Source organism: Cyprinodon tularosa, unplaced genomic scaffold (genome assembly GCF_016077235.1).
Source record: "Cyprinodon tularosa strain WSP-4 unplaced genomic scaffold, ASM1607723v1 ctg590, whole genome shotgun sequence".
NCBI classification, from domain to species: Eukaryota; Metazoa; Chordata; class Actinopteri; order Cyprinodontiformes; family Cyprinodontidae; genus Cyprinodon; species Cyprinodon tularosa.
In genome coordinates, this window is record NW_024039330.1 from 270,791 (window position 1) to 298,605 (window position 27,815).

Genomic DNA, 27,815 nt, shown 5'->3' on the forward strand with positions numbered 1-27,815 from the left:
TCTTCCTGAAGCTTCCCCACAGCATGATGCTGTCAGTGCCATGCCATGCTATGGAGATTGTTTGTTCAGAGGGATGTGCAGCGATATTTTGTTCACTTCACATACAGTTTGAAGCAAAGGCTTAAATGTTACATGTTTGTCTCATTTGAAAGAGTACATTCTTTCCAGACATTTGCTGCAGAGCTCTGCAAACATTACCTCCTGTTATTTTCTTTATAAAACCTATAATAAAGCTTGGTGTATGACTAATAACCCTGTCAACCTGAACTATAGATTTCTGCAGCTCCTCCAAAGATGCTGTAGATCTACTGCCTGCTTTCCTGATCAATACTTTCTTTATCTGGCCTGTCAGCTCAGTTGGAGGTGGGGATGCTTGGTATGCTTGCAGAGCAGTGCTCTTGCTTGTATAAAGCTGTACAATGTGATATGTTCAAAGCTTGGGATCATGTACCTTATTCTGCACTGCAAAACATTCTGAAATTAGTAAAAATGTCTTAAATTAAGTGTATTTACCCTTAATTTGTGTAGGATGTGATCTGCCAATGGAATTAGCATTTTTACCCATAGAATAAGCTAATTACTATGCACTTGAAATACTGTAAGAGACTGCAGTTTTTTTTTTCTTTTTTTTCTTATTTTAAATACCGGTTGTAAAGTGTATCATCTGCTCAATTTAAGGAAAAATGCACTTATTTTAAGAAAAAAGTGACTTACTTAGATCCACATTTTTTTGCAATGTGACTCTGATTTAAAGTTCTCCACAACTTTCTCCTTGATCTGTCAGTTGTGCACATTGGTCCTCATGACACTGTTTGTTCAGTTAAGCTCTCTAACAAACTTCTCGGGCCTTAACAGAGTATATGGATTAATTACACTACCAACAAATTAGACTAATTTTGGAGTAGGTTATTGGATTGTATTCTATTTGAAAAGGTAAAAATGTTAACATTTTTGTTTACATCTGTGTGTTTATTCTATGTTACAATTATATTGGCCTAATTCATACATGCCCAGTATGAATACGGAGGTTTGTGGTAAAAAGCAAGGTAAAATTTTAAAAAGTAGTTTCCATTGTGATGGAAAACTACCATTTTTCATGAGGGGTAAAAAGTCTAACAAACTTATCATACAGGACGTATTTTGGACTGTTTAGGGATTGAGTTAAATTTTAATCACAAGATTAGATGGATTTAGTTTCTCCGAAAGGACTGTAAAAAACATTTCCATGACGTCTGCCAGATTTGCTGACTGTAAAAAACAAAAGCATAATGGCTCAAACGGACGGTTAGGCTTGGTTTGTTACAGTGTTTGTTTTCAGGTGCAGTTTTCACTGCAGCAGGTCAGCGATATTAAACGAGGGATTCTGACCTGTGGCAAGGAGAGGGAGTGGTGACTCCAGAAACCTCATGAGTGCATATGGAAAAATACTGTGGCACCGCACTCAAGGACAAACAAGGAAAAGATTATAGAGAGCAACTCCCAACACATGCAAGTCACAACAGGAGAATGTTTGAATGAGTATACTGGTTTATATATTGTTTGTATTTTGAGGATTAGTCATTCTTACTCTTTCTCTGAATTTCAGACCAGGTGAATGGCTTCCCAGCCAACTAAAACAGCACCGCCCACATTGAAATTGTTCAGATTGGTGATTATGTAATCAGGGTGTCTGAATCACAGAACATTAAGATGAAAAACATCTAAACTGAACAAATGCAAGTGGAAATGTGTCAACAAGCGTGTATGCAAATCTGCCTTTTGAAGTTTACATAACAACTAAGCGTGGCCTGGGTTATATTGTTCACTGGCTCTTGAGGATGTTTTACATATGTCACCCTCGCTGTGGGGATGCTTTGGCTGACCCCTGATGCTTAATCCAGGCACGGGATGATGTCAGATGGCTCGTGGTCATTGTAGTCACTGCTTGGCTGTCCATTGCTTGTTTATGCCCAGGGCGAGATGGACTTCGCAACTTCTGCTCCAGACTTTACAATTTGGATGCATAAATCTCTGTTGTTTTTTATTTTTTACAGAGCTTCATATTAGCTGAAACAATTTTTACTGATTCTAATATCTATTTGAAACACATAATATAGGAATATAGGAGAAAAGATATGGAAATTTTCAAAATGGTCTTCAGAGGTGAGCAGTCATTAAATAAATCCATCATATGTGAGGAAACAGTTACAATAAAACAGGGTTTTAAACAAACATTTGCCAAATAAACAGACTAATACAACTTCCTCTCTAAGGGTGCAGCTTTAAAGCACTACTGTCATTTATAGACACGACACAGTAAATAGTTTAAGAATTATATTTAAGATTCCTGCAGGATCATTTTAAATATTTCACAAATAGTGAAAACAGGTAATGATCCTCCCCTGGAAGCCCTCGGAGTGAGGTCACTGATGGGAATATGCTGGATTTTTAAATTTGTTGCCATTTTAACTGAAAGTTAAAAGATTCTGTTCATCCAATGATTCCTCTGTGTATCCTAAATGGTAGAAGATGCAATATAGAACTCAAACATAATATCATATAGGCCTAAAATGGATATTTTCTAAAAGTCATCTTCAAGCTCACGTGTCATAAACTTGTTAAAAATCTAGTTTGCATTCATCTGAATTACCATTACAAAGGAAAAACATAAGTGTACTGTCTGCTGGTTTCCACTGCTGATAAAGTGGACCCTGAAAGGCTAACCTGAAAGTCAACGTCAATCTTAGATCTGACGTGACTTCAGCATTCAAGAGGATGTTAAAGCATGATTGAGTCACTAAGAGTTAAGCTAGATTTTATTTATTATAATACCAACATATTATCAGATGAAGATTTTTATTGTAAAAAAGGATCAGTTTAAGTATGAGTCTCCCCTGAGGCGCAGCTGTAGAGACTCTGAATAGCGTCTCTAGGATTGGGACTTAAGTCTCTGTTTGATTTATCTTTGTTTACACATAGAAGCTCTGGATGAGTAATTATCTAAATGTAAATCCTTCAAGCCTTAAAGAACAAGAAAAAACTTTCCACTCTTCTTTAAAAGATGAATACAGGCTCCAGCTCTGTATTATTTTAGTTAAAGAGCATCTTTATCAAATTCTTTAGGAGATGTCTACCTAACAGCATTTACCACAGGAGAGTTAATTTTTACCACACATTTTACAGCACATTTTACACAGCCTAGGAGCGATCCCAAAGTAGCTCATATAGCACTGCAAATTCATTAAGAGCTGTTTTTTTTTTTTTTTTTTTACATTTGTACACGGGCCTTGATCTTTCCCTATTAATTGTCACACTACAAACACACACTTTTAACGTGATTAAACTTAATGGACGGATAACAGATTTATGCATGGGTTTCACAGATTAAAATCAGGTTAAGAAATCTCCTAATTTTAAAGCAGTACATATCGTCTCAATCCCCATGTTAATAAGCTATCAGGATCAGGAAGCTCATCCAGAAATCCCCATCCCTGGGAATGTTTTAGGGGACCTAGGGAATCACAAATAAGATAGGTAATTATTAAATAATGAATTAAAAGTAACTTTTAATTAAGTAAATGAAGTACTATTTTTGTTTTTTGCTTTTTGCATTTTTTTTAGAAAGGTATTAACCACAATTTTCATTTTATTTCAAACAAGTGAACTAATGCATTAAGCAGCAGAGAGGATTCAAACTCTGGAGGAGATGCAAAGATTAACAGCCAGGGGTGGGGGAAAATATTGATGAAACAGCCTTTAATTTAATTTAAAGAATTGAGAATTCAAAATCCTCTTTCTCATGTAACATGAACATTCCCTATGTTCCTTATAGCTTTGCTCTCAATCTGCAGGGTTACTAGTGGGTCCTAGATTTGCTAAAAGTAGAATGGGAAGCAGATCTTTTAGTTATTAAGCTCCTGTCCTGTTGAAGCAACTACCAGTTTTAGACTGAGGCAGACAACCTGTCTACTTTGAACTCTTGGCTTAAACCTTTCCCTTTTGAGAAATCTTATAGTTTAAGTGGCTCAGGTTATCCTGAACTATCGGTATAGTTATGCTGCAATACGCTTAGACAGCTGGAGGACATAGGGACCACATGTCATCATACTGCTTCTGTTCTCCAATGCGGCATTACTTCTTGGTTCAACACCAAACGTTATGTTCTCTCTGTTTTTTCTTGTCAGAGTAGTTTCATATGGTCTGTTCCTGATTAGCTGTGACACCATGCTGGAAATATGATATATATGAGAAATATGAGTTGGGCTTCCTTTTCTCCCTTTTTTATTGTCATGACTCACAAGTACAGCACAACAAAATTCACTCTCTGCATTTAACTTCTCCCCTTGAGACTGCCATTTACAGCACCCGGAGAGCAGTGTGAGGTTAAGGGACCAAGAGTGGCAGTGGGTTTGAAACTCACAACCTCAGGATTCCAAGCTCTATGCCCTAACCACGAGGCCACCACTGGCCTAACGCTAACTCTTGTTTTTAGTGCTAACTGCTGTTTTTCTTTAAGAGGTTCAGCTTTTACTGTGACTAACTCTATGTGCTCTTTCATCCATTTAACATGAAAACTGGCTTTGAGCTGGTCCGCTTAACTGTTTTGCTCCTAAACAGAGCCTCCCATGCAACTAGTTTACCATTACCTTTTCAAAAATAGAAAGTTGTAACCCAGGAGAGCTGTGTCTGCCCCTTTTCACCTCATCGTTGGAGGGTTTGTGTGGGTGCGGTTAATCAGGTGTTGGACCAGGTGTTTGTGTTCAGTGAGGGGAGCACTTATCTATCTAAGCCACAGACATGCATGTTCTGTCCTCTTCTCTACTTGATGACACTTTGTCCAGGTGTGGTGGGACAGAGGAGGAGCAGCACAGACCTGGGTTGGTACACTAGTCTCTGGGTGCCTAACCACAGCTTGAGCGATAATGGATGGCTGACTGTAGGGCTCTTGTATGCTACAATGGCCTGGAAGTAACAGATCTGAATGAATGCTCCTTTGCCTCTTCATGTGTTCTCCCATAAACTAGTTTTTAGCACACCCAGACCCTTAAATTTCTCCCATTTTAATTAGTTTACTTTGCAAGATTTTTATTTTTTAAATAAATCATTCTAACTAACTCTGTGCATTTGTTGACTATAGTGTTTGGTCAGATGACAGTAACCAGTGTTACAAAGTATGTCTGGATCTGGAGGTTTCTTCCTGTTAAAATGGAGTATTTCCTCTTCACTATTGCTGGATGCATGCTCAGTGTACACATACTGTCACCACATGTTCATCCCGGAGGATTGTACCATGCCACTCGATGACTCATGGAGATGGAATTGATTGTACAATTTACAAATCTGTCCTTGTTGAAAGAAAGTGATTATCTTTATTTGCATTCTTTTTATTCTAGAATTAACCCTGTTAGAGGTTGCAGAGGCCTTTTGCCAAGTGGTCATTTCACAGTCTTTACTTCAGGTACAAAGTAAAAAAAAAAAAATTCTGCCAGTGTTTTAGTTTGGTTTGGTTTGCAGTAGCTGCACGATTTACATCGAAAAAGAAATGAAAATCTGATGAATCAGACCATTATTGCAGTTTATTACAACACACTGTGTTGCAATGAGGTTTTGTCCCACAGAGTCTGTTGAAACTGACCAGGGATAAAAGAAACAGAGGAAAAATCCCAGGCTGATTTTAGCAGTTAGGTGCACAGTGTGAATATTTTAGCATTAGAGATCTTATTCTATCTCACTGGTACAGGAAAGTTCCGATCTGCTGAAAAATAAAGATTTGTAGCATTTATATCAAGACAGCACTCCACGTACCCAATAGATAACAGTCCCATTTTAGTGTTATTGTACATTAAACATATGCAATCACTTCTTTTTGTAAGGAAACATGACATGACTTATCTCACTTTGCTGTCAGTTTAATCTTTAATTTGGCTTTGCACATAATACAGTTTCATCCTTTACCAGCTGCCAAAATCACAATGACTGATAAGTACATTAAACAGTTTGAAAGAGATTAAAAGTATACAAATTCTTGAAGGGAATGGATCTGTGGAATTCTTGGCTGGAACTTACAAGTCTGCTGAGACTTCAGAGATGGTAGCAGAGTTTGCCACACAAACCTCTTTTTTTATACCTCCAAAAAAAAACCCCCAAAAAAACAAACAGATAAAAAAAAACACACATCACCACTCAAAAACATACATGCACTTAAACAAAATGTAGCACAAACAAAAAAGATGCATACTAAAACTCACTGTATGTAACTCCATGTAATAGTCCACTTTATTAGAAGGAATCATGAATGTTGACTGAGGAAAAATGTTTTACAGCAGTTATGTTATACTGCCATCTAGTGGCTCCAGGAGACATTGGGGGTAGCTGCTTCCACAGAGATGTGTAGAAAAACAGGCTATGTGTATTTATTCCTGCAGAGGGAAGCAGAACCTCAAAGGCCGCCACCTGGATCAGACTTGAGAGAATTGCAAGGTAAAGGTATAGTGGAGGATGTTCTTTTTCCGGGTGGATCATCAAAATAAGTGGTCCTCCTAATTGTCAATCATCCTGGTGTTATGTTTACGTAAGGCCAGACTACGTGCTGGACCCTAATTTCCACTTACTGGTGGTGAGTCTGACATAGTGGAAAAATTGCAAATATTCTTTTGAGAAGTAAGCTTGTATGAGCAATGCAAACAGCAACTTTTAAACAGAGCATGCACAAGGAGAAATGGGCTTGTGCACGCTCTCGCACACGTTTAATAGGCATTCTCTTTTGGGGACAGGTACAGGGTTGTGCATGTGAGTACATTTTTAATTCATGTTACAATAAATCTATTCTCCAGTTACTTTACAACAGAGGTGGATCTAGATTATTTTTACCATGAATTCAATGAGAACAGATAAGTTTGAACAGTTTTCCATTCAAATGCTATTCAATCGTATTCAGAATCTATCTGTTGTCTATCCTCTCTTTACTTGCAGGGTTAAGGGGAAACCTTTGCTTTTCTCTGGTAGTTGATAGGAAAGAGGTGGGGTTCACCCTTGACAGGTTGCCAGTAAATCATCACACACACACAAAAAACAACCATATATGTGCATTCTCTTACCTGCTGTCATTTTGGAGAGACCAATAATTAAATGGTTTTAGACAGAGGGAGAATTTTAGAACTTCCAGAGAGAACCCACTTATGCATAGAGAGAAAATGCAGAGAGCTGGAAATTAAACCCAGGAGCCTAAAAACGACACTACTACCAATCATTGCACTAAGGAGTGTAACTCCTGTCATACAGTACACATTGCAATTAAGGTTAGCTAATCATATAATACCAAGAGGTAAAATGCTATCACGGAGTTATTTACCATGCATCAGTAATCATTCTGCACACAAAATTGGTAACAGTGGAGAAGAACAACTTTCCTTTAACTATCAGGAGAAAACTATCTAGCAACACCTAACCTAAGTATGAGTGTCCATCTTCCACCTGCAGATGACAACACTGGTATTAAATAAAAATATTATTTGAATAGACCCCTTTCTTTTTAGCGCACACTTTTGGCTTAAAGGGATAGTTCGGGATTTTTGACATGAATCTGTATGGCATCCCCATCACCAGTGTCATGCAATCACACTGACTTACCCCTGGCAGCATCCTGTGAGCAGAGTTCTCGTCCAGCTTTGGTCAAGCCGAAAGTAGTCCGGCAGGTTTGCTAGACCCAGCGAAATAAAACGTTTCTCTTCCCAAAACATTATGTGTTCAAAAGAGTGATATTTTTGCATCCCAAAAACATTGTAGTGGAAAAAGTCACACGTCGTTATCACTTGGTCCTATTTTCTCTCTGTTCGTATCAGTGCGCGCGACACCATGACCTGACAGCTAGGGCCTACTAACCTGACAACAGCCAGATGCATGCCTCGCTCCGCCCAGCTAGGAGCTAGGCGGAGCGAGGCATGCATCTGGCTGTTGTCAGGTTAAGGGCCTACCTGTTTGATTCGCGATTGTTTACTACTGGGGAAGATGTCTGACTACGAGAGCGACGAGGAAAACATCGACTTCCACTTAGAGCCAAAGGGATATCTTTATGAACCCGAGTACACTGACGATGAACTTCGACAAATGGAGTTAGATCGGGCAGAAAGAGAGAGGGCGGACAGAGAAGTGATGGAAGCTGAAGCCGGAGCCGCAGGAGCCTCAGCTGGAGCTGCGATATCCAGGGTGGCCGACAAATCATGGTGCACTTGTTTCAAGTGCGAATTAATGCAGACCGAGGTGGATGCTACTGTTGCCACGAGTGGGATTTAGTAATGCCCGAGATACAGAACCTTTCCATTGATGAGGATGTCGGAGTTGCAGCAGCTGCTGTCTGCATCACAACAACAGCACTGAAATGAGCTGGAAAAGTTGAGCTCGCTGTCTGAATGACGGCGCGCACTGATACGAACAGAGAGAAAATAGGACCAAGTGATAACGACGTGTGACTTTTTCCACTACAATGTTTTTGGGATGCAAAAATATCACTCTTTTGAACACATAATGTTTTGGGAAGAGAAACGTTTTATTTCGCTGGGTCTAGCAAACCTGCCGGACTACTTTCGGCTTGACCAAAGCTGGACGAGAACTCTGCTCACAGGATGCTGCCAGGGGTAAGTCAGTGTGATTGCATGACACTGGTGATGGGGATGCCATACAGATTCATGTCAAAAATCCCGAACTATCCCTTTAATATGGGGAACTTATTGTAATATATTGTTCTAAAAGTCTTGTGAAGTATTACCACATTTGGCTTAATAGAGAACAGCAAGATTGTTAGTTATGGGTCAGATAACGTACCTTATACGGTAATGATCTCATGGGAGCACATGGAGATCAAAGGTTTGGAGCTGATTGTTTGAAATGTTTGTTTCACACCTGTTGGCAGATGCTCTTGGGAACTGTCACTTCAAAAACTTCAGCTAACCCCCCCCTTCTAAACAGATGCTTAAACACCATATTGTAGATGAATATTTGCTAATCTTATCAGCATTTTCCCCTCCTCTCCTGCATAAAAGAAACAGAGTGAGAGAGTAATCTTATTAATAAGCCTCCAATGTCATCCTTTGCTGTTTCCCTTTCTCGCTTGCTTTTCTATTTTTAGTTTTCAAACAACTGGTCTAAAAAAGGGCCTGTGCTGCTCTGGTAGGGGAAGAGAAGCTGGACTATGTATGGTATCCACCCACAGTTCATCGCAGCCCTGATCCCATTCCTCTCTGTGCTTTGTGTCCACAGGAAGGCGAGGAGGAGGAATCACCCCGGGGGGAGAGAGTTTCCTAAGAAGTTTTTTGATTTCTTCGGGCATGCTAAAAACTTCCTGCTGATCGACTTCTTTTTGCTCACTAAATCCTCCTGCAGGAACATCTTACATTTCTCCATCCCTTTCCAGGCAGTTGTCTTACTTCTCTGGGGGTGCAGTTTCATCCACTGAAACCCAGCCACATCCTGTGGGGAGTGGATGGTTAGCCGTGGACCATGGTCTCCATCTGGTTGTTTTTACTCCCTTGCCTGAGCCTTGTGAGTGTGTCGTCGGCTGAAAAGGGGCTAGAGTTCCCTAGGTATGACGGGAAGGACCGTGTTATCGACATCAATGATAAGAATTACAAGAAGGCCCTGAAGAAGCATAGTATGCTGTGCTTGTTCTACCATGAACCAGTGGCGGACAATAAGGAGCTGCAGAAACAACACCAGATGACTGAGCTGGTGCTGGAGGTAAAGTATGAGGGTAGAGGATGAATACAGGGAAATAAAGAATTAAAAAATTAATTAGATTTGAATTTTTTGTCGTGCAGAATGTTGCAGGATTGAACGACATGTGATATCTACAGTAAGGGTTAATGTTTGTGCTCCAGTAAGCTGCAAAACCAAAGGATAGGAAATAAAATCAAGCTTTCTTTTTAAAACAATAACGTCTATATGATGGGGACTGTTGGAGGTCAGTGAGTACTGTAGGAATACCCAGTTATCCATTAAGATGAGTTGCTGTCACTAGAGGTTATTTCAGCCTAATTCACAGTGTCTACATTCCATTGAAGTATTTAAGCTCTGTTCCTCACACGTTGTTCCCCTGTCAGCTGATACATGCCAAGAGATCTGCAGAATTTCACAGATAAAGAGCAAAACTTTTTTTCCTTGGTTACAAAAAGCTTATAATAAACAAACTAGTTTGTTTTCTTGCAACTACAAACTTGCTGGTTCTTAAATTGTTCTCAATGTTCCAACACCAAATGGCTTTGCCTGTCCTTGCACAAAGCTGAAGCTGAGCTCCTCTTTGACCTGCTGGAAGTATTTTAAGCTCCTGCTAGAGGCTTTCCTGCACAGGTGGACAGATCTGCTGTTATCAGGCATTCATGGAATCTAATATAAAGAATTTGTTGAACAGCATGAGGTGCATGAATTGAATGCATGTGTTCAAACAGGTTGAGGGTAAGCCAACAAAAAGTCTAAAACAGAATAAAACTATCCTTTCTGTTCCCTCAGCACAGGGATGTCCGTTATAGCAGCTGTGAAGGTAAAGGTTAAATAAAAATAAAATATCTACATTTAGAAATAAGTTGCTTTAAGGTCCATGACGCTAACCTGCAGCTTTTAAAAGGTCTATATTGCTATTTTAAATGTGTAATTGGTTTGTTTATCTTTGTTTTTTTTTTTTAGACAAAATCTAATATCATATCCCATGTAGCATCACCTTTTTATTCATCATGACTTTGTTGGAACTGTGTGTTCTCCAGCGTTATATAGCATGAACATTGCAGCACTGAGACACAATGCATGCTGCACACATGCACCACTCATTGATAAGTCATGCTAATCTAATGATGCCAAGAAATAAGATTACTCATTCTCCTATTACACTAATGCTTTGATAGTACTTGTAAAGTTTAGCTCATTTCAGCATTGGGGAAATGCTTAGATCTGCAAAATAATTAGCATGGCTAATTATGCAGTTTTTTAACTACTGCTGCTGGCTGCTAGCTTGGATTTTTTTTGTAATTGAATATTTATTTGGAATAAAAGCTGTCATGGAAATGCATAGAGTCACAACATGAAAAGTGCATTTGCATTGTTAAATGACCTTTAGCAACAGTGGTAAAAAAAAGAACCAACCTCTGTCAGGTAGGGTGGAGGTTGGTTGAGGATGCAAATGCAGAGATGAGTGAAGCAGAGATTAGTTCTTCCAGGTTTGATCAAATCAGAAAGGGAAAGAGAAAAAACCCCCCAAGAACTGAATACAGGAAACCAAAAACCAAGAGACATCAGGGGAAAACATACATGGGAAGGCAAGTAACAATAAGAAAACAGCAAAGAGAACTGCACAGGAGGTGTATATATGGGAGACAGAACAATGGGAGGACTAATTATCTGATGTGGAGCAGGTGAAGACAGAAGTAACTGGAAGGAGCTAAGGGGAAGAACAACAGAGGGGAACAAAGAGCAACTCAGAAAATAGAAGACTGCTTAAATACACAAAATGTGAAGCAAACCCATGAAAAAGAGAACGGAGAATAACATAAATCAAAATGGAAAAATTATGTTCACTTAAGCACAATAATTATAAAGTATAAGAGCAGTTTTCAGTTCATTGCTTTAAATGATCATTTCTTCTAAGTAGAAGCACTTTGTTTTAGACTTCTCAAATATTGGTAATATTTAGAAAAATAATTTAACTTTGATTAACTGTTCATTATTTTGTCCTAAAATATGTCCATGTTACCCAATGATTCAAAAACATGTAATCTATCTAGCCAGGATATGATTTGGATCTTCAGCAGACCTGTTGGTATTTGGTGGGAAGTTTTTGTTCAGAACTTTGAAGCTGACCACTTGGAGAAAAGAACAAATCTATGTGTTATCTATTTGGCTTTTTTCTTTTATTTTTCAGAAGGAAGGAAATTGAACTCATCAGATTTTGTAAATTATTTAACCCTTTTAAGTTTAATCTTTTACAATATTCTGTCTTGCAGGAAAGGTCAAATACAAAAAAGCTCCTCTACTATACACAACAAATGCCTGAACAATTATATACTGTGTACCCTGGCTGTAGTTATATTTAGAAGCAGGCAGACTGAGTGATTATGTTACTTTATCTCTGTGTCTCTGGGTAGCCTATGCACCTGTCATGCTGCCAAACATTGCATGTTCTTGGAGGTTTATTTGAAACTATAGTTATTTTTCTTGCATTGTAACTCCTGATTTTGTTTCTTCCTTGACTTCAGCTTGTAGCTCAGGTTATGGAGGAGAAGGACATCGGGTTTGGTATGGTTGACTCGCTCAAAGATGCAAAAGTTGCAAAGAAACTAGGTTGGAACAGATACACGTCTTCGTTAATTAAAAGTATTTAACCTTCTGTTTCTAAAATGAACATCCATCTTCCTTTAATCACAGACTTGGAGGAGGAGGGAAGCGTATATGTTTTTAAAGATGACAGAGTGATCGAGTTCGATGGTTTACTTTCTGCTAACACTCTGGTGGAGTTCTTGTTAGACGTGAGTAGATTTCTAAAGCAGATTTCCATCTCCGAGCCTTAATCAACACTCTACATAGCTACAATGACTGCCAATATTTTCTCTCCTTAGCTTTTGGAGGAGCCGGTGGAGATCATCGAAAATGCTTTGGAGCTTAAAGCCTTTGATAGAATGGAGGAGGATATTCGTATCATTGGTTACTTCAAGAGTGAAGACTCTGAGCGTGAGTGCTTCAGTTTGTAAAATGCCAGATCTTCTGCTGCCTTTACACCTGCTTTGTTTAGATGCCGGTGGAGATAAGTTTCCATGACCTTGATTAGAGCATCAGCTCCATGGATTTACAGATCCAATTTTACCTTTGCTCATCACACAACGAATGGGGAAGAATTTCTCTCAGGCATCAGAGAGCAAACTCAACAACACATTATTTTACGAGGGGCGTTCAATAAGTAATGCCCCTGACATGCTTCCAGATGTTTCATCGAGCTGAAATTTAGCATGTGACGTTATTTAAATCTATATTGATTAAGTAGCAAATTACAGCTCTGAACTATTTGTGGTTTCTGACTTACAGGTGTTTGAACTGAGTAAAGTCTGAAACGGAGCCTGTTGAGTGTCTAGCAGTGATCCGGTTTTTCTATTGGAATGGACTCACACCACGGGAGACTTTTGATGAAATTAAAGTAACTTACGGTGATGATGCCTGTTATATGACCTTGCAAAATATTTTAAAAGGTTATATTATGGAACATTATCACTATAAGTTACCTTAATTTGATCAAAAGTCTGCTGTTGTGTGATTCCTTTCAAATGCAAAAACCCAGACTTGACTCAGTTTTAACACCAGTAAATCAGAAACCACAATTAGATCAGAGCTGTAATTTGCTATTTAATCTATAGAGATTTAAAATACTTCACATGCAAAATTTCAGCTCGATCAAACATCTAGAAGTGCGCCAGGGGCATTACTTATTGAACGCCCCTCGTATTACAACAATATTACAGGAAAATAGAAGCATTAGAATGAATCAATATTCAAATTCTAACTTTTTCAAAATGAACAGAAAGTGCAAATATTTAAAGTATTCAATCAAATAATGTAGCCTTAACAATATTAAAGACTATAATGAGTCAACAAATAAATAATTTTTTTATAGTCTAATTATTATTATTATCTATATAAACACCTTTTAAAGCTATATTAAAAAGTTATAGTACAAAATATTGAAAAAAAAACAACAACTTCAAAACATAACGAGAAAAGGGATAAAAAGCTTTAAAAGTGCAAAAACAACAATAGAGTTGGCATATTTACAGGAAGAGAAAAATGTTAAGCTCATGTGTCACAGTATTTTTAGATTGGAAGATAATGACTGTTTATTTTTATCACTTGCAAAAAGTCTGTTACCAGAATGAATCAGTGGATCAGGGTGGATCTGAAGTGGATTAAAAGTCTTTTTGCATAAAATGTTGAAATAAATAAGGGAGGGAAAGTGTACAGTATATGCTACAATTGAAATGGTTCAAAAGATTTTTCTAATGTGGAGCCAGAAACACATAGATTTCTGAGCATATTAGGTAAAATATTACAAGTATAAAAACTGCACTAAGGTTGATTTGGCACAGCACCTAGCAGGCTCTGGGAATTATAGACATTAAAAGATCCCTTTTTTTCATTTAGGCTGTCTTAGTGGAATATGAAATAAATACAGTAGAGGAACTATAATGATGCTTATTGTGACATTTGGGTTTACTTGGTTAAATATTGTCTTTGAATGTGAATAAAGTCAACTTGAAGTTTCCAGTTGTCCAATAATCACTTAATTACAGCCATTACAGCCTTTATAGAAAAATGAAGCCTGACCCAAACAACCTCTCTTGAGTGGAACACCGTGTCCCATTTAAAATCAAATTATTTATATCCTAAAAAAGTCAAAAAAACATTTGAGTACTTGATCCTGTTTTCAAATTGTTTCACTTAAATAATGTTAGAATGCATCACAGATGTAGCATGTAAACAATAGTTTTGTTACAGCCTCTGATTAACGATAAACGATTTCAGTATTTGCATAGAAAGTCTATACTAAAACTAAACGACTTATTTGGAGCATTGTTTTTCGGAAAAGCAAAAATATAACCCCATTAATACCAATGCAGCCTAAGAATAATGTTTGAGAAGAGAAATGTGAAATGTAAACAGAGGAAACTGAATCTGCTGTATACTCAGAGTGCTGCACAGGAACTTTATCCCATCTGGTGATCCATGAGAGAACCGCATGGAGGTCAAGGATGGGATGTTTCCGCTCCCTGATGCACAAAGGACAAACTGAGTCATTATAACAGAAGAAACAACTATGATACGCATGTTTATCAACAGCACTGAGATCCACATAACTCATTCACTCCTCTGTTTTCAGATTATGAAGCATTTAAAGAAGCTGCAGAAAACTTTCAGCCATACATTAAATTCTTCGCCACATTTGAAAAATCTGTAAGTTGAAAATTAAGTAAAACATTTTGGGATCTTTTTTTATATATATGACTGATTTGTCTCTGTTGGCTCAGGTGGCCAAGGAGCTCACCCTGAAGCTGAATGAGGTGGACTTCTATGAGCCCTTCATGGAGGAGCCTGTCACCATCCCAGGAAGACCTCACTCTGAGAAAGAACTGGTGGAGTTCATTACTCAACACAGACGGTAAACTACAGACACACCTTCATTTATTTATTATTTAAAAAAACAAATAATTTTTTTCCCCATACTGTTAAAAATAATTTCATATCTGACATTCTAATTGTGTTTTCTGTGCCACTAGACCAACTCTGAGGAAGCTGCGTGCAGAAGACATGTTTGAAACTTGGGTCAGAAAACTGCAAAACATTATTATTTATCTCTTTTTTCAAAAACCGTTTTCGCACTTTGGTAGTTTTCACCCTTTTTTTTCAGGAGGATGACATTGAGGGGATACACATTGTGGCCTTTGCAGAGGAAGAGGACCCTGGTGAGGATGTAAAACATTATGAAAGAGCTGCTCAGGGTCAAACACATGCACCTGTAGGAATATTGATGATTAAAAGCAATCAAACAAATAAAGAAAATACTTATAGAACACTGATATATACAAGGTATCAATGTAAGGGAAACTGAAAGTTTAAAGGTATAGTGGAGGAGTTTTCTCAAATTTTTTAAAAGACCCGCCCTCTCCACTTTAAAAAAAAATGCACATGCACAACCCTGTTCCCGCTCAGGAGAGGGAACGCCTATTAAACACGTGCCCATTTCTCCTTGTGCACGCTCTGTTTAAAAGTTGCCGTTTGCATCGCTTATACAAGTTTCCAAAAACAAGAATTGCAATATATCGACTATGTCAGACTCACCACCGGTAAGTGAAAGTGGGGACGAGCACTTAAGAGGGCCTTAAGTAACCATATCAGCGGAATGATTGACAATTAGGAGCACCACTTATTTTGATGATCCACCCGGAAAAAGAATGTCCTATACCAGGGGTGGGCAAACTTTTTGACTTGCGGGCCAGAATGGGTTCTAAAATTTGACAGAAGGGCCGGGCCAGGAGCATTTGGACAAGCAATGTAATTAATTAAACCTGGGGATTGAAATGTATAAAAAAAATAGACAATTTTCACGACCATAAGGCGCACCGTACTAAAAGGCGCAGTCTCAGTTATGTGTGCCATTTCTGTATTTAACACACACATAAGGTGCACCGGACTATAGGGTTTTCCTATATACAGGTACATGTCCTCTACTACCTTTAGATACCTCTACTGCGTATTTAAAAATAGAGCAGGGGCAAAACTGAGTATGATTGTGCTTTATTCATTTATTTATTACAAAGTATTAATCAAACCTACGTGCTGGCCTTGAGACAGACACGTCGCTGATGACACAGAGCGCTGTGATGACTCCAAAATAACTTAAAATCCTGAAACCTGCCGACAGAATATGATCGCTTTTATTGCTGGTATCCTGGTGCCTGCAGTTTAAATTATTTAGATGAAAAACACCTGCCAGCCACCGAGGTGAACCCGGAGGCTGCCCGGCCTAGAGGCTGCTGTTGAAGGGGTTCCTACTGTCAGTGTACCGCTGGTATGTGGTGCACCGACAGTAGAAATCTGGATGAACTGACTGCAATTATTAAGTTTTCAGGTGGACTTTCTCACTTAAAAACATATTAAAACTACTTTATTCCCACTGATCACATCAAATATAGCTGCAAGATTTAGATTATTTAGATGAAAAAACACCTGCCAGCCGCTGCGGTGAACCCGGAGGAGACCCGGCCCAGAGGCCCCCTATGGAGGGGGAACAGATTATTTCAGGCAGCTGAAATATATGGTTCCCCCCCTTAAAATTTTTGCAAATAAAGAGTAAATATGACCAAATCCACAGGATTTGTTCTCGGTGGTGAGATGAATAAGCACAGTTAAAGACTTGCAGGTAAATCAATTTCTTCCCCTGTTATGGAGGGGGAACAGAATATTTCAGTAAACTGAAACATCCATTATCTCCTCTCCTCCTCCCATATCTTTGGGAAATAAAGAGCAACTGTTTCCAATTTCTCTAAAATTGATATGTGTGATGTGGTATACTATAAATGTCCTTAATCCAGTAATCTGTCATATTTTACATTAGAAGGTGATTTCTACTCTCATCTTCGCAGGACGTCTTAATTTGTGTGCCCTGCTATCAGCCAGTTTCCATCCTCTTATATCAGCAATGAAAAATGAAAAATACACTACGTGTTGTTGTGTTCGGTGACTGACGTTTATTTCTGTCAGGCTGAAGGGACAAAAGTTGGAGAAATACCGATTCTCTTGGCGTTAAAAAAAAACACAAAACAGCGTGAGGACCTCGTTAATGTATTTATTTTACAATTTCTTAAAAAGAGCAACCGATTAAAATGGATGTTACAAAGTTGAGATGATTATATGAGCTGTTTTTACCGAAAAATGATCAGGAGCGCCTTAAGAATGGTCAGATCCGCCTCTCTGGCTGCAATGCGCGCTCCCGACACAGGGGGAACAGATTTTCACGGGGAAACAGAATTTCGCACAAGACCTCTTCACACCGATGTCGAGCGGTTGAAGTTCCTTTGTCAGACCTCCCGGGATAACGGCGAGCACAGCGTTCATTCAGTCACAGATTAACAGCGATGGTGATGCGTGGAAAAAACCACCTGGTCTCCTCATACACCTGTCTCGCTGTCAGCTCCCAGATCAGCTTCTCTGATTGGTTGATGCGGCGCTTCCAGCAGCAAAACTTAAATTTTTCCATCTCGAGCAGCAGCAGCGCGTTGGCGGCGCGCTCCCGAAGCGCACCGATGTCGAGCGGTTGAATAACAGCGAGCACAGCGTTAATTTGTTTCACCATGTTTTTCACATCAGCTGTGAGATGGGCACGCATGCAGTCACAGATTACCAGAGATGGTGATGAGTGGGAAAAAAACACCTGGTCTCCTTACATTCACCTCCCTCAGCCACGCTTTCATCATCTCCTCAATGAGGAGATGAGGAGTTCTGCATGGTGCATGGTGGTCTCAAAAGTCGCAGTTACAACACACATAGGGCGCACCGCACATTTTGAGGAAAAAAAAAAAAAAAAGACGTTTATGTGCGCCTTACAGTCGTGAAAATAGGGTAATTTGGACAAGTTCGGCGGGCCGGATTAAAAAGCCTAACGGGCCGTATACGGCCCGGGGGCCGTAGTATGCCCATGTCTGTCCTATACTATGCCTTTAACATGATCAGGAAATGTTTGCTCTCCAATATATTCGGTTCTTCATTCTTTTTTTTTCCTATTAAGTTAGCTAAATTATTTGTGACTTTTTTCATGCATTTTAATGAAATGTATGTACTGTGGGGAGGTGATTCTTTTAATGCTGCTGTCACACCTTGACGATTTAGACCAGCGTATGCCGGACGTATGGAAAATCTGGCAAAAGCACTGGAATTTATTGAATGAGTTATATGTTTGTTTTGTATAAGTTATGAGCATGCTGAAAATGCTGACGGATGCTAAAGAACGCTGAAACACGTCAACATATAGCAAGTACAAAGTCCAGAGTGTACCCCGCCTCTCGCCGCAGACAGCTGTAAATAGGCACCAGCACCCCTTGTGACCCCAGCAGGGATAAGCGTGACATGTTTGTTTCTCATCTGTTCTCTCTCAGATGCGAAATTGGTAGAAAGTACATCTCAACATTTTGATATAGACCTCTGCTCCGTATAAAATCTGCAATAAGAATAAAACGAAACACATCAACACACCCCTACAACAAAATTCTTGTTTTGCAGATGGTTATGAATTCCTAGAGATCCTGAAGGAAGTAGCCAGAGACAACACTCACCTTCCTGACCTCAGTATCATCTGGATCGACCCTGATGACTTCCCCCTGGTAAGCCTGACTTCTGCTTTCTAACAGTAACAGTCAGAGAAGAAGGGCACTCAGAGATAACGACCTAACGGATGGAGATTTGAAGCCGTTTCCTCTTTCTGACCCTTTCCAGCTGATTCCTTACTGGGAGAAGACGTTTAAGGTAGATCTGTTCAGGCCACAGATTGGAGTCGTCAATGTTACAGATGTAAGTTCCAAAGCTTACGGTTCTACCTGATCTGCAGAGCAAAGCCACACGTTCACGTTACCCTATTTGACCTTTTTTATGTGAGAGCAGGCGGACAGCGTGTGGTTAGAAATGGAGGATGAGGAGGACCTGCCCACGGCTCAGCAGCTGGAGGACTGGATTGAAGATGTCCTTTCTGGGAAAGTAAACACTGAAGATGATGACAACGATGATGAGGATGATGATGACGATGATGACGACGATGACGATAATGAAGACGAAGAGGATGAGGAGGAAGATGATGATGAGGAGTAATTTTCTTTGAAGTTGCCTCTTCCTACTTCAGTCCTCCTGAACAACTTAAAAAAAAGACTGAATGATCTGAATCTCTGCCTGCTGGGCTTTTAAACTGGTTCAAACACACCTCTGTGATATAATGTTATAGACAATGCTCATGAAGGATGTGGCAATAAATATTTTCAAACTATAACAATACAACTGCTCATGAAAGGTGGTGACGTCAATTTCTTCTATTATAAGCTGCAGTTTTAAACAGTGTAATTTCCTCCTTATTCTTGGAGTTTTTGCAATGTTAAAAGGAAAACAGTACAAATCAGGACATTTTCATCTCTTCTTGTTGTGGAAAATATAGAAGAAATGGCGCAGAGGAATGCGAGAACCATGCCTTCCTATACCAGCTGATTGTTAAGAGACATTTCCACAAATAATTATAACTAGGTACAATTATCATCATACCAAGTGCCACACTAATTGTATAAATACGCAGCAGAGACCAGAATTTATGCAACAAACAGCATAAAAAAAAACCCTAAAACAATTACTAAAATTATCAGTGTATAAGTGCCAAACGGAAGATTGAGAGTGAGTTTGTTTCAGTGAAACACCACAAACAAAACTGTGCATATGCCTACTTGAAGCCAGAACTCCTTCCTTGCTTGATATCTTGGAAAAATAAAATAAATAAGGTAAAATCTAAGGAAGAGAATTAAAGAGCTGAAAAACTCTGGTTTTATGACATTAAATGAATCCGTCGTAAAATGAAGAGAACACTAGTCTTTTTACTGTCCTTAAAGGAATAGTACACCCAAAACATGATTAGCCTTCATTTTCTACTCACCCCCATGCTGAACAACACTCTGGAATACTGTTTTGATATCTCAAATGCATCTGGAGATCTGGGAGGCTTCTTGCTGTCTGCTGACATTCAAATAGTGGAGGTCTATGGCGCCCGAGGCAGAAAGGTCCATAAAAGTCCATAAAAAACGTGTCAATATTCCTCCATACTGCTCGTCCAATGTATTCCAAGTGTCCTGAGTGGGTAGCATCCAGAATTTACTCGAAACAAAGTCATTTAGAATGTTTTTAGAGCATAAACAGTAGTGTATAGGATTTCCTGAAAGCGCGCACAAGCGCGTTCACGACGCTACGGAAGCCGGCAGACCAAACCAGCGCATTAAGCTCGGCAAAGAACTCATGCTCTTCCTCAACACTGAAGTCCTCAGACATTTTTCTTTTGTTGTTTCTTTCTTTGCACAGGTAAACAGCACATTTCTTCTTCTACGCTTGCATTATTGGCAGAGCAGACGCTGAATGCGCACTTTCATCTGGTTTGGTCTGCCGGCTTCCGTAGCGTCGTGAACGCGCATGTGCGCGCTTTCAGGAAATCCTATACACCACTGTTTATGCTCTAAAAACATTCTAAATTACTTTGTTTCGAGTAAATTCTGGATGCTACCCACTCAGGACACTTGGAATACATTGGACGAGCAGTATGGAGGAATATTGACACGTTTTTTGTGGACTTTTATGGACCTTTCTGTCTCGGGCACCATAGACCTCCATTATTTGAATGTCAGCAGACAGCAAGAAGCCTCCCAGATCTCCAGATGCATTTCAGATATCAAAAAAGTACTCCAGAGTGTTGTTCAGCATGGGGGTGAGTAGAAAATGAAGGCTAATCATGTTTTGGGTGTACTATTCCTTTAAGGCACAAGTCACCATTAAAAAGACAATAAAAAAAAAAAGCAAAACCATTTGATCACCTTAGGGATTGGTACAAATATTATTTTTTTTTTTACAAAGTTGACCACACGTCTTTGTTTGACATAATTGTTGTAAAAAACAGGACAGCGAAAACAGAGTTCATGACATGTAAGTTGCATAAATATGGTAAAATTAGTCTCTCTTCACGTAGGTTTTTTTCAATATTAACATAAACACATTTGTACAGATTCTAAAAACATATCAGATAACCGAGGCACGTGTGTAAAACACCTAAACAAACATTGTCTTTGAACACAGGACCACTTCAAGATTTTACACCACTACTGGCCTCATAAATAAAATAAAACAGATCAAGTATCCTCACACATCATCAGTTGAGCAAAACATACTCAGAATGCTCTTATAATATTTGTCAGCAGGTGGCAGTAGTGAGGCAGATGAAACATATTACTGGCACTGTACTCTGTTCAATTCAAAATTGATTTTCAATTTTCAATAATTGCTTACACAGTTGGCAGCCAATAATAATAAAAAAAATAAATAAATTTGAAATTTGAAGAAAAAAAACATGAAACATACTTTTCAAACATTTTAAGTAAAAGAAGAAAAAGCAGTACAGGGCTTTGGGCAAAAATAAAAGCTTAAAAAAAAAATTCCCTACAGGGAGCCTTAAACTAAAGTATACGGTGTTCAAGTATAAAGATTTGTAGCAACTGTTGCCATATTTTAGAACCAGCATTAACTTAAAAATCTAGAAAGCAGAAAGTATGAACAAATCACAATTAGTCTTTGAATTATTATTTTTAAACTGGTCAGGTTTTTGAGACATATTTAAACAACCAAACTTTATTGATAATGATGGGTCATTTGGTCCCAAGTGTACAACTACCTGTTGTGGTAAACAGACAACATAAACACGACATTTCTTGATTTAGAAGACATTTCAGAAAAAGATATGTTCAATAAATTTGTGGCTACTTATTGGCTTTACAACAAGATGGAGTAGGTGCTTTTTCTTCCCTCACCCCCCCAAAAAAGGTATTCTCAATAGAGATGTCGTTTCCTTACAAATTAATAAAACAATGGATATTATAAGTTCAAGTTTAGTAGCAAATAAGAAGTAGAGGAACAAGGGCACAGTTGATTAAATGGCTTTGAGAGCCAATGAGGCAATTAATACAGGCAGCGGGGATGTTGTGGAAAAAGTATTCAGTTTATCAGTAAATTAAATGAATTATTTTTCAGTGGTTCTACTGTTTCAGATATCTGTCAAAACAAAACATTTGCAGCAACATTTATAGATCAAAAGCAATCATTACTGCCAGCGGCGATTTCTGATCCCTATTTCCAGATTTTGCAAAAACGGATTTTGGGTAAAATCAGATTTTTTTAAAATCATGCAACATCACAGTAGTGAACCAGCATCTGATTCTAAAGTAGCAAAAGTTATTTTCCAAACCTAGATCATTTAGAGACTTTAATATTGAAAAATCATAAATAGATTAAACATAACTTCTGTTTCAAAACCAAACAGGGCAATAACTTGGACAAAAACCCCAAACCAAACAAAACTGAATTTTCATCTCTTTAACAATGTAAAAGGCTGTTATATAATAATTATCCAAATACTCAGATTGCTGAAAAAACCGTAGGCCAACATAGAGCTTCTTTCAAAAGATTTTTAAAATGATAAAATTGTAGCACAGTTCAACCATAAGGAGAAACATTTATGTTTAGAAAAGATCATCATTCAGCTCCTTCTATTAACTGCGTCTATCATTTTAAAAAGTACTGAAAAGCTTCATAATACAATATAAATATAAATTGTGACATGGCTGGTTTGAGAGAAGTGGCAATACTGACATGACTTAAATGCATCAGAGTAACAGTGCTGGTCAGAACTGGAACACCGGGTTTCTACCTTTTCCCATTATATTTAATAACAGGCAGACTGGGCTCAGCCAGGGGCGGTTTTAGGAAATGTGGGGCCCTAGGCAATGAGAGGCATGGGGCCCTTTGAACTTAGAAGAAAACACATAAAACAGAGCCATTATACTAATAAAGAAGTTTTTATAGAATAAATATACATTATTTGTTCTACCTTGTGTCGCTCTCCTCTTATTCATTTTATTGTTGTTTTCCGCTCTGTTTTCTTGTGTCCCTTTTTCTTTTCATATTGGCAATGTACTCAGCTGACTTTCCATGCTGTCTCCAAAGCAATCCAACATTTTCCAATCACTAAGCCCATTCTAACTTAGCTGATTGCTTCTTCCTGTTTCCAAAAAGGCAACAGCAAAAGTAAATAAGTAATTCTTTTTAACTGTAGACAAGCCATGATCTGCTTATCTGTTTTCCATGTTTCATTTAAATGAAATTATAGCTGCATGAATCATAACAGCAGATAAGATAGAGGAGATTAGGAGGCGGGCTTTCGAGTCTACTTACTCTGGAGAGCAGAGTTTGGTTCTTTTATAAGCTGTTGCCAAAGTTTTCAGTAACAGAAAAAAAGTCACTAGATTTGGCACTAAGCACTTTTTTGTAATAAAAGGGCTAAAGGGGTCTGAAAAGTTGCTAAATATAGTGACAAAAGCTCTAAGTTGGCAACACTGCTTTTCCTGCAGTTTGGTTTCAAATGGTTTGCAGCTGTTTGTTGTGACCTTTCTGTACATGCACAGCAAACAGACTCATCCAATGTGGTGGACACTGAAGGGGCGTCCCCAAGACACAATTCATAATATTAGCATTCTGATGGCATTTTAACAAAAGCAATTTAATCAAAAACATAATTAATGTGTACAAATAAGTAATAGCTGTATTAACCATACGTGTAAAAGGAGTTGCCTAATTTTGTCTAATGGTAAATCCGTCCCTGGGCTCAGCATACTGTAACATGATTATAAACCTTTTTGCAGCCATTGGTTCTTTCAGTCTTTTTGAACTGCAGGGTTCTTTATTTATGAACTTTTCAAGTCCCTTGTTTCCTTTTCAGCTGTGGTCCTGAGCTGCCTTGTGCTTCAGTTACCATACCATTTTTCAAACTCTTAATTTCCAGAATAAAATGTTTCTTAACATCAACAAAAAAAACAGCTGTTGATAGATTCCCTCAAACTTTGTTGGTTTACAGCAGTGAATAGAGAGAGCGCTCATAACCATCTGACTTTAATGTTAGTATGTTCACTTGTACTGTGCTTTTTTATCCCGTTCTTAAGACTTTAATCATGTTTATAGTCCAGGTATATCATGAAAAATTGCACAAGTAAAAAAAGATATATATCACAAAATAAAAAAAGGTTTCAAGCAAACCACAACTGTTATACAAAAAGTAAAATGGGAGAAAAGTGTATTTACATATAAATACTGTACATCTGTAATACATGGTAACTGCTACAATTAAAAAAGAAGTACTGTCCAAAAGTATTGAACAGCACATTTTTCATATTTTCTTTTAAATGGGTCATGTTTACTTTGTGATCTTTTAAATTTGTTGTGATGGTTGTTTATACCTTTCCTTTGGACTTTGAAAACCCCACCAAAACATTGAAAGCTTATAAAAAAAACCTGCAGGAAGCAACCCTTTTTAAAAGATTACTGTCTAAGTAAAACATTAAAAATAAGACATGGCTTAACACTTTGGGGTAGTAAAGTACAGTTCTGGTAAAAATAAATCATTTTATAAAGAAATCACCCGAGAAAAACATGAAATAAACCTCTATGAAAATGCTGAGGACAGGGAGAAACTCCTCTTTTGTTCTTATTGAGAAACCTTCTCGCAGCACCTAGGCACACAATGACTTATGCAAACTAATCAAAGATACAGTGGCCTGAAAATATGTTCACACCCCTTGAATGGCTTTACATTTTATCACTACAAAACTACAAACTTTAATGTGTTGTTGTGGGGACTGTAATGCGACAGACAAACACTCGGCAACGAATCATTGTTAAGTGGAAGGAAAAGAATTTCTATATTTGAAAAAAATCAACGACTCAAAAAAGCTAGCATGCATTTGTATTCTGTCCTTCAATATATCACTAAAAGGATGTTATTTATGAAATTGAAAGAATCAGCCAATCAGCAGAGATCCATCACTCAGGTCAGTCCCGACAACACAAATATTGGTCATGTCGACACAAATCGGCAAGAGAGGTAAGAAGAAATTATTTGATTTCTAGGGGACAAAGCAAATATGTAGAAAATCTTCTCTACAGGCCACCAGTTTGTTCTAGAAAACTAATGGAGCATCTCACCGTGTTAAAACATCCCATCAGTGAAACATGGTGGTGGTTGCAATATGCTATGAGGAGGATTTTCTACCTGAGGGACAGGGAAGCTTTGTCAGAGGTGATGTGGGGATTATTTCCTGAAAGGTCTAAAACCTTAATTCAAATGCATTTCCCGATTAAAACTTGGGAAGAAGCCCACTGCTTCCCAAGGGGATCGGTTAAATGCAGAGGTAAATTTCTCCAGTGTGAGATCAATAAAGCTCAATTATAATATTTTTTTTATAAATATTTCAGACTTACAGATAAAAGAAAAAAATGAAGCACGGGTGCGTTTCCTTTTACATAAGGGGTACATATGTCAAGTCCTCTCTAACAAACCTGACTCTAAAGGTTTAATCCCATCATGTAGCTCAGCAAAGGCAGGATAACGATCCACTCATTTGTTTCAGGTGTGTTAAAAATGGGGTACCTCAAAAAGTTGCAGGATAGTAGCTGTGCCATATGTTGTCTGTCATTAAAGAAATCCCCATAAAATACACAAAAAATTGTGGTTTATAAGAAAAAAGAAATCTAAAACAATCCAAAAGGAATGCGTCTCAAGGCACCGCAGATGTTTATGAGGGTCGTCTGTAGTGCATAGAGGAATAACTAAACGGAGCCCTGCAAACGTCTGCTGAAACAAATGCTTTTCAATTGATCCAGTCCCTCGTGATGACAAGATAGTTAATTGGATAAACAACACGCAGAAGTACAAAAAACGGTACAAAAAGGGATTTTTTGAAAAGTTCAGATATCAGTCACAGTTCTGGGTTTTGACCGAGCGGCAGCGCCACTCCACCGTCTTATTACTAAACGGAGGTTTCTGATTGGAGCAGCAGTATAAACTTATGAGACTTGGGGTCGATGTACTCTTCAGTCAAGCGGATGTAAGGGATGCCCTTGACTGTGATTGCTAAACTAAAATCAAGACACTTTAGCAGGAACTCTGACCCCTCCTTAACCCCACTGGTGACGGGGGCTTCGCTGATCAGCGTCCATTGATCAGCCATCCAGCGCTCAGGGCCGTACTGTAGGGTTGGACCGGGTGCCAGGTAGGCCTCAAGGAAGGCCTGGACACAGAGTAAAAAGGTTAAAGTCATACTCAGGATGTACATTAATAACTAGATTTTAAACACATGAAAAAGAAATATTCATAAAGTTTTTTTTTTTTTTTTAGCAAAACAGGCGTTTAAATAAATGTTTCTAAAGTATTTTTCAATATGATAATAAATAACAAGCCAGACTTACCTTAGGACTCATGTTATTGACTAGGCAAAAAGCCAGGTGCTTCTGGATGCTCTCCATGCTATGGCAATGCTGCCTCCTGGTGGTGCGGAGGTATTTCTGCAGCGCACGAGCCATTGAGGGAAATATAGCAAGGGCGGCTTCACGCACATCCATGATGTCGGACGGTGTAGCGTTCTCGTCTTCTTTCTTCATGCGTCGCACATGTGTGAAAGCTTCTTCCACGGCGACCACCAGCCTGATTAACAACAAAAACAGGATTTACCGTTCAGTTTGGACATTTGTATATTGATCCAATCTGAGGTACTTGTGACAACAAAAGATTTGCAGGAACGCATAAGTGCTTTATTTTTTGTGTCAAATGAGTTTCATACGAAAAGTAAAGAAAAATCACAATTTCTACAGAAACAATCTTTAATACACAAATAGCATTTAAAATGATTATTTACCACTAATAAAAAATTATACAGCCAGATCAAAAATAATAATAATAAAAATCACAGAACCTGGAGTTGTAAAAAACACATCAGAATCTTTTCGAAAAACCAGATTTTAATTAAAAGAACTGGATTTTTTACAGTATAACGAAATAAAAAATATGGTTAAATCAAAAAAGATTTAATTCACCAGACACAAGAATTTACGTTCTTCAATTGTAAACATGGTCTCTTAGATCTAAATTAAAAGAAAAAAACAGCTGGCTGACTGAGGGTAAGTTTAATCCTCTATTAAATAAAAGATTGATTTTAAAAGAGTGGATTGGTTTTGTGTGCTTTTAACCCATATTGACCAATAGGCATGGCTCTAAATATGAATTCAAGTAGCTCATAAAAACAAAATTAATCTGCACTCAGTTTGACTTGACTTTGAATTATAGCAAAGACACTGCTGATACTTTAATTTTTCTCATACATCTGTATCCTACATGATGCTTAGTTTAGATGAAAGGAACTTTGAGTAAAGATGATACATACATGTTAAAAGTGTTTATTTTCTCAGAAAATTGTCTGGTTCTCCTTAAACCCTTTTCCATGAACATTTTCATAAAAAAAAAAAAGATACCGTCGCCATTGTAGTATATTCTCTGACCTCATTAGCAGCAGGCTCTACCTTATCCCTTTTTCCCAAACCCCCCAAACATAAATCCTGTTACATTCCTGTGAAAAGCAGCTCAGCCTCAGTGGATCTGTGACAATGGATTTGGAATTGGCTGTTAGAAAATCCATGCCACCACAGGG

At 38.2% G+C, this 27,815-nt stretch overlaps 2 protein-coding genes across 2 annotated transcripts in view; one reads left to right on the plus strand and one right to left on the minus strand.

Moving 5' to 3' along the window:
* The first annotated feature begins 9,189 nt into the window (after positions 1-9,189).
* casq2 (calsequestrin 2) lies at positions 9,190-19,554 on the plus strand. The gene is made up of 11 exons (XM_038306780.1): positions 9,190-9,711; positions 12,216-12,300; positions 12,385-12,485; positions 12,576-12,687; positions 14,882-14,955; positions 15,030-15,160; positions 15,279-15,324; positions 15,410-15,464; positions 18,778-18,878; positions 18,991-19,065; positions 19,156-19,554. Exons 1-11 carry the CDS (start codon positions 9,475-9,477, stop codon positions 19,357-19,359), a joined length of 1,221 nt encoding a protein of 406 aa, XP_038162708.1. The 5' UTR covers positions 9,190-9,474; the 3' UTR covers positions 19,360-19,554.
* Positions 19,555-21,108: 1,554 nt separating this feature from the next.
* The window catches only part of LOC119797629 (vang-like protein 1), a 31,650-nt gene continuing 24,943 nt past the window's right edge, over positions 21,109-27,815 (minus strand). Inside the window, exons 8-9 of the mRNA XM_038306778.1 lie at positions 26,581-26,815; positions 21,109-26,402 (exon numbers count right to left, since the gene is read on the minus strand). Of these exons, the coding sequence (XP_038162706.1) occupies positions 26,142-26,402; positions 26,581-26,815 (496 nt within the window). The 3' untranslated portion in view covers positions 21,109-26,141. The remainder of the gene's footprint in view (positions 26,403-26,580; positions 26,816-27,815) is intronic.

Coding starts and splice junctions, on each gene's coding strand:
- casq2 (XM_038306780.1), top strand. CDS start 9,475: ATGGTCTCCATCTGGTTGTTTTTACTCCCTTGCCTGAGCCTTGTGAGT. Junction 12,688..14,881: donor CAAGAGTGAAGACTCTGAGC/GTGAGTGCTTCA, acceptor CTCTGTTTTCAG/ATTATGAAGCATTTAAAGAA. Junction 15,465..18,777: donor TGCAGAGGAAGAGGACCCTG/GTGAGGATGTAA, acceptor CTTGTTTTGCAG/ATGGTTATGAATTCCTAGAG.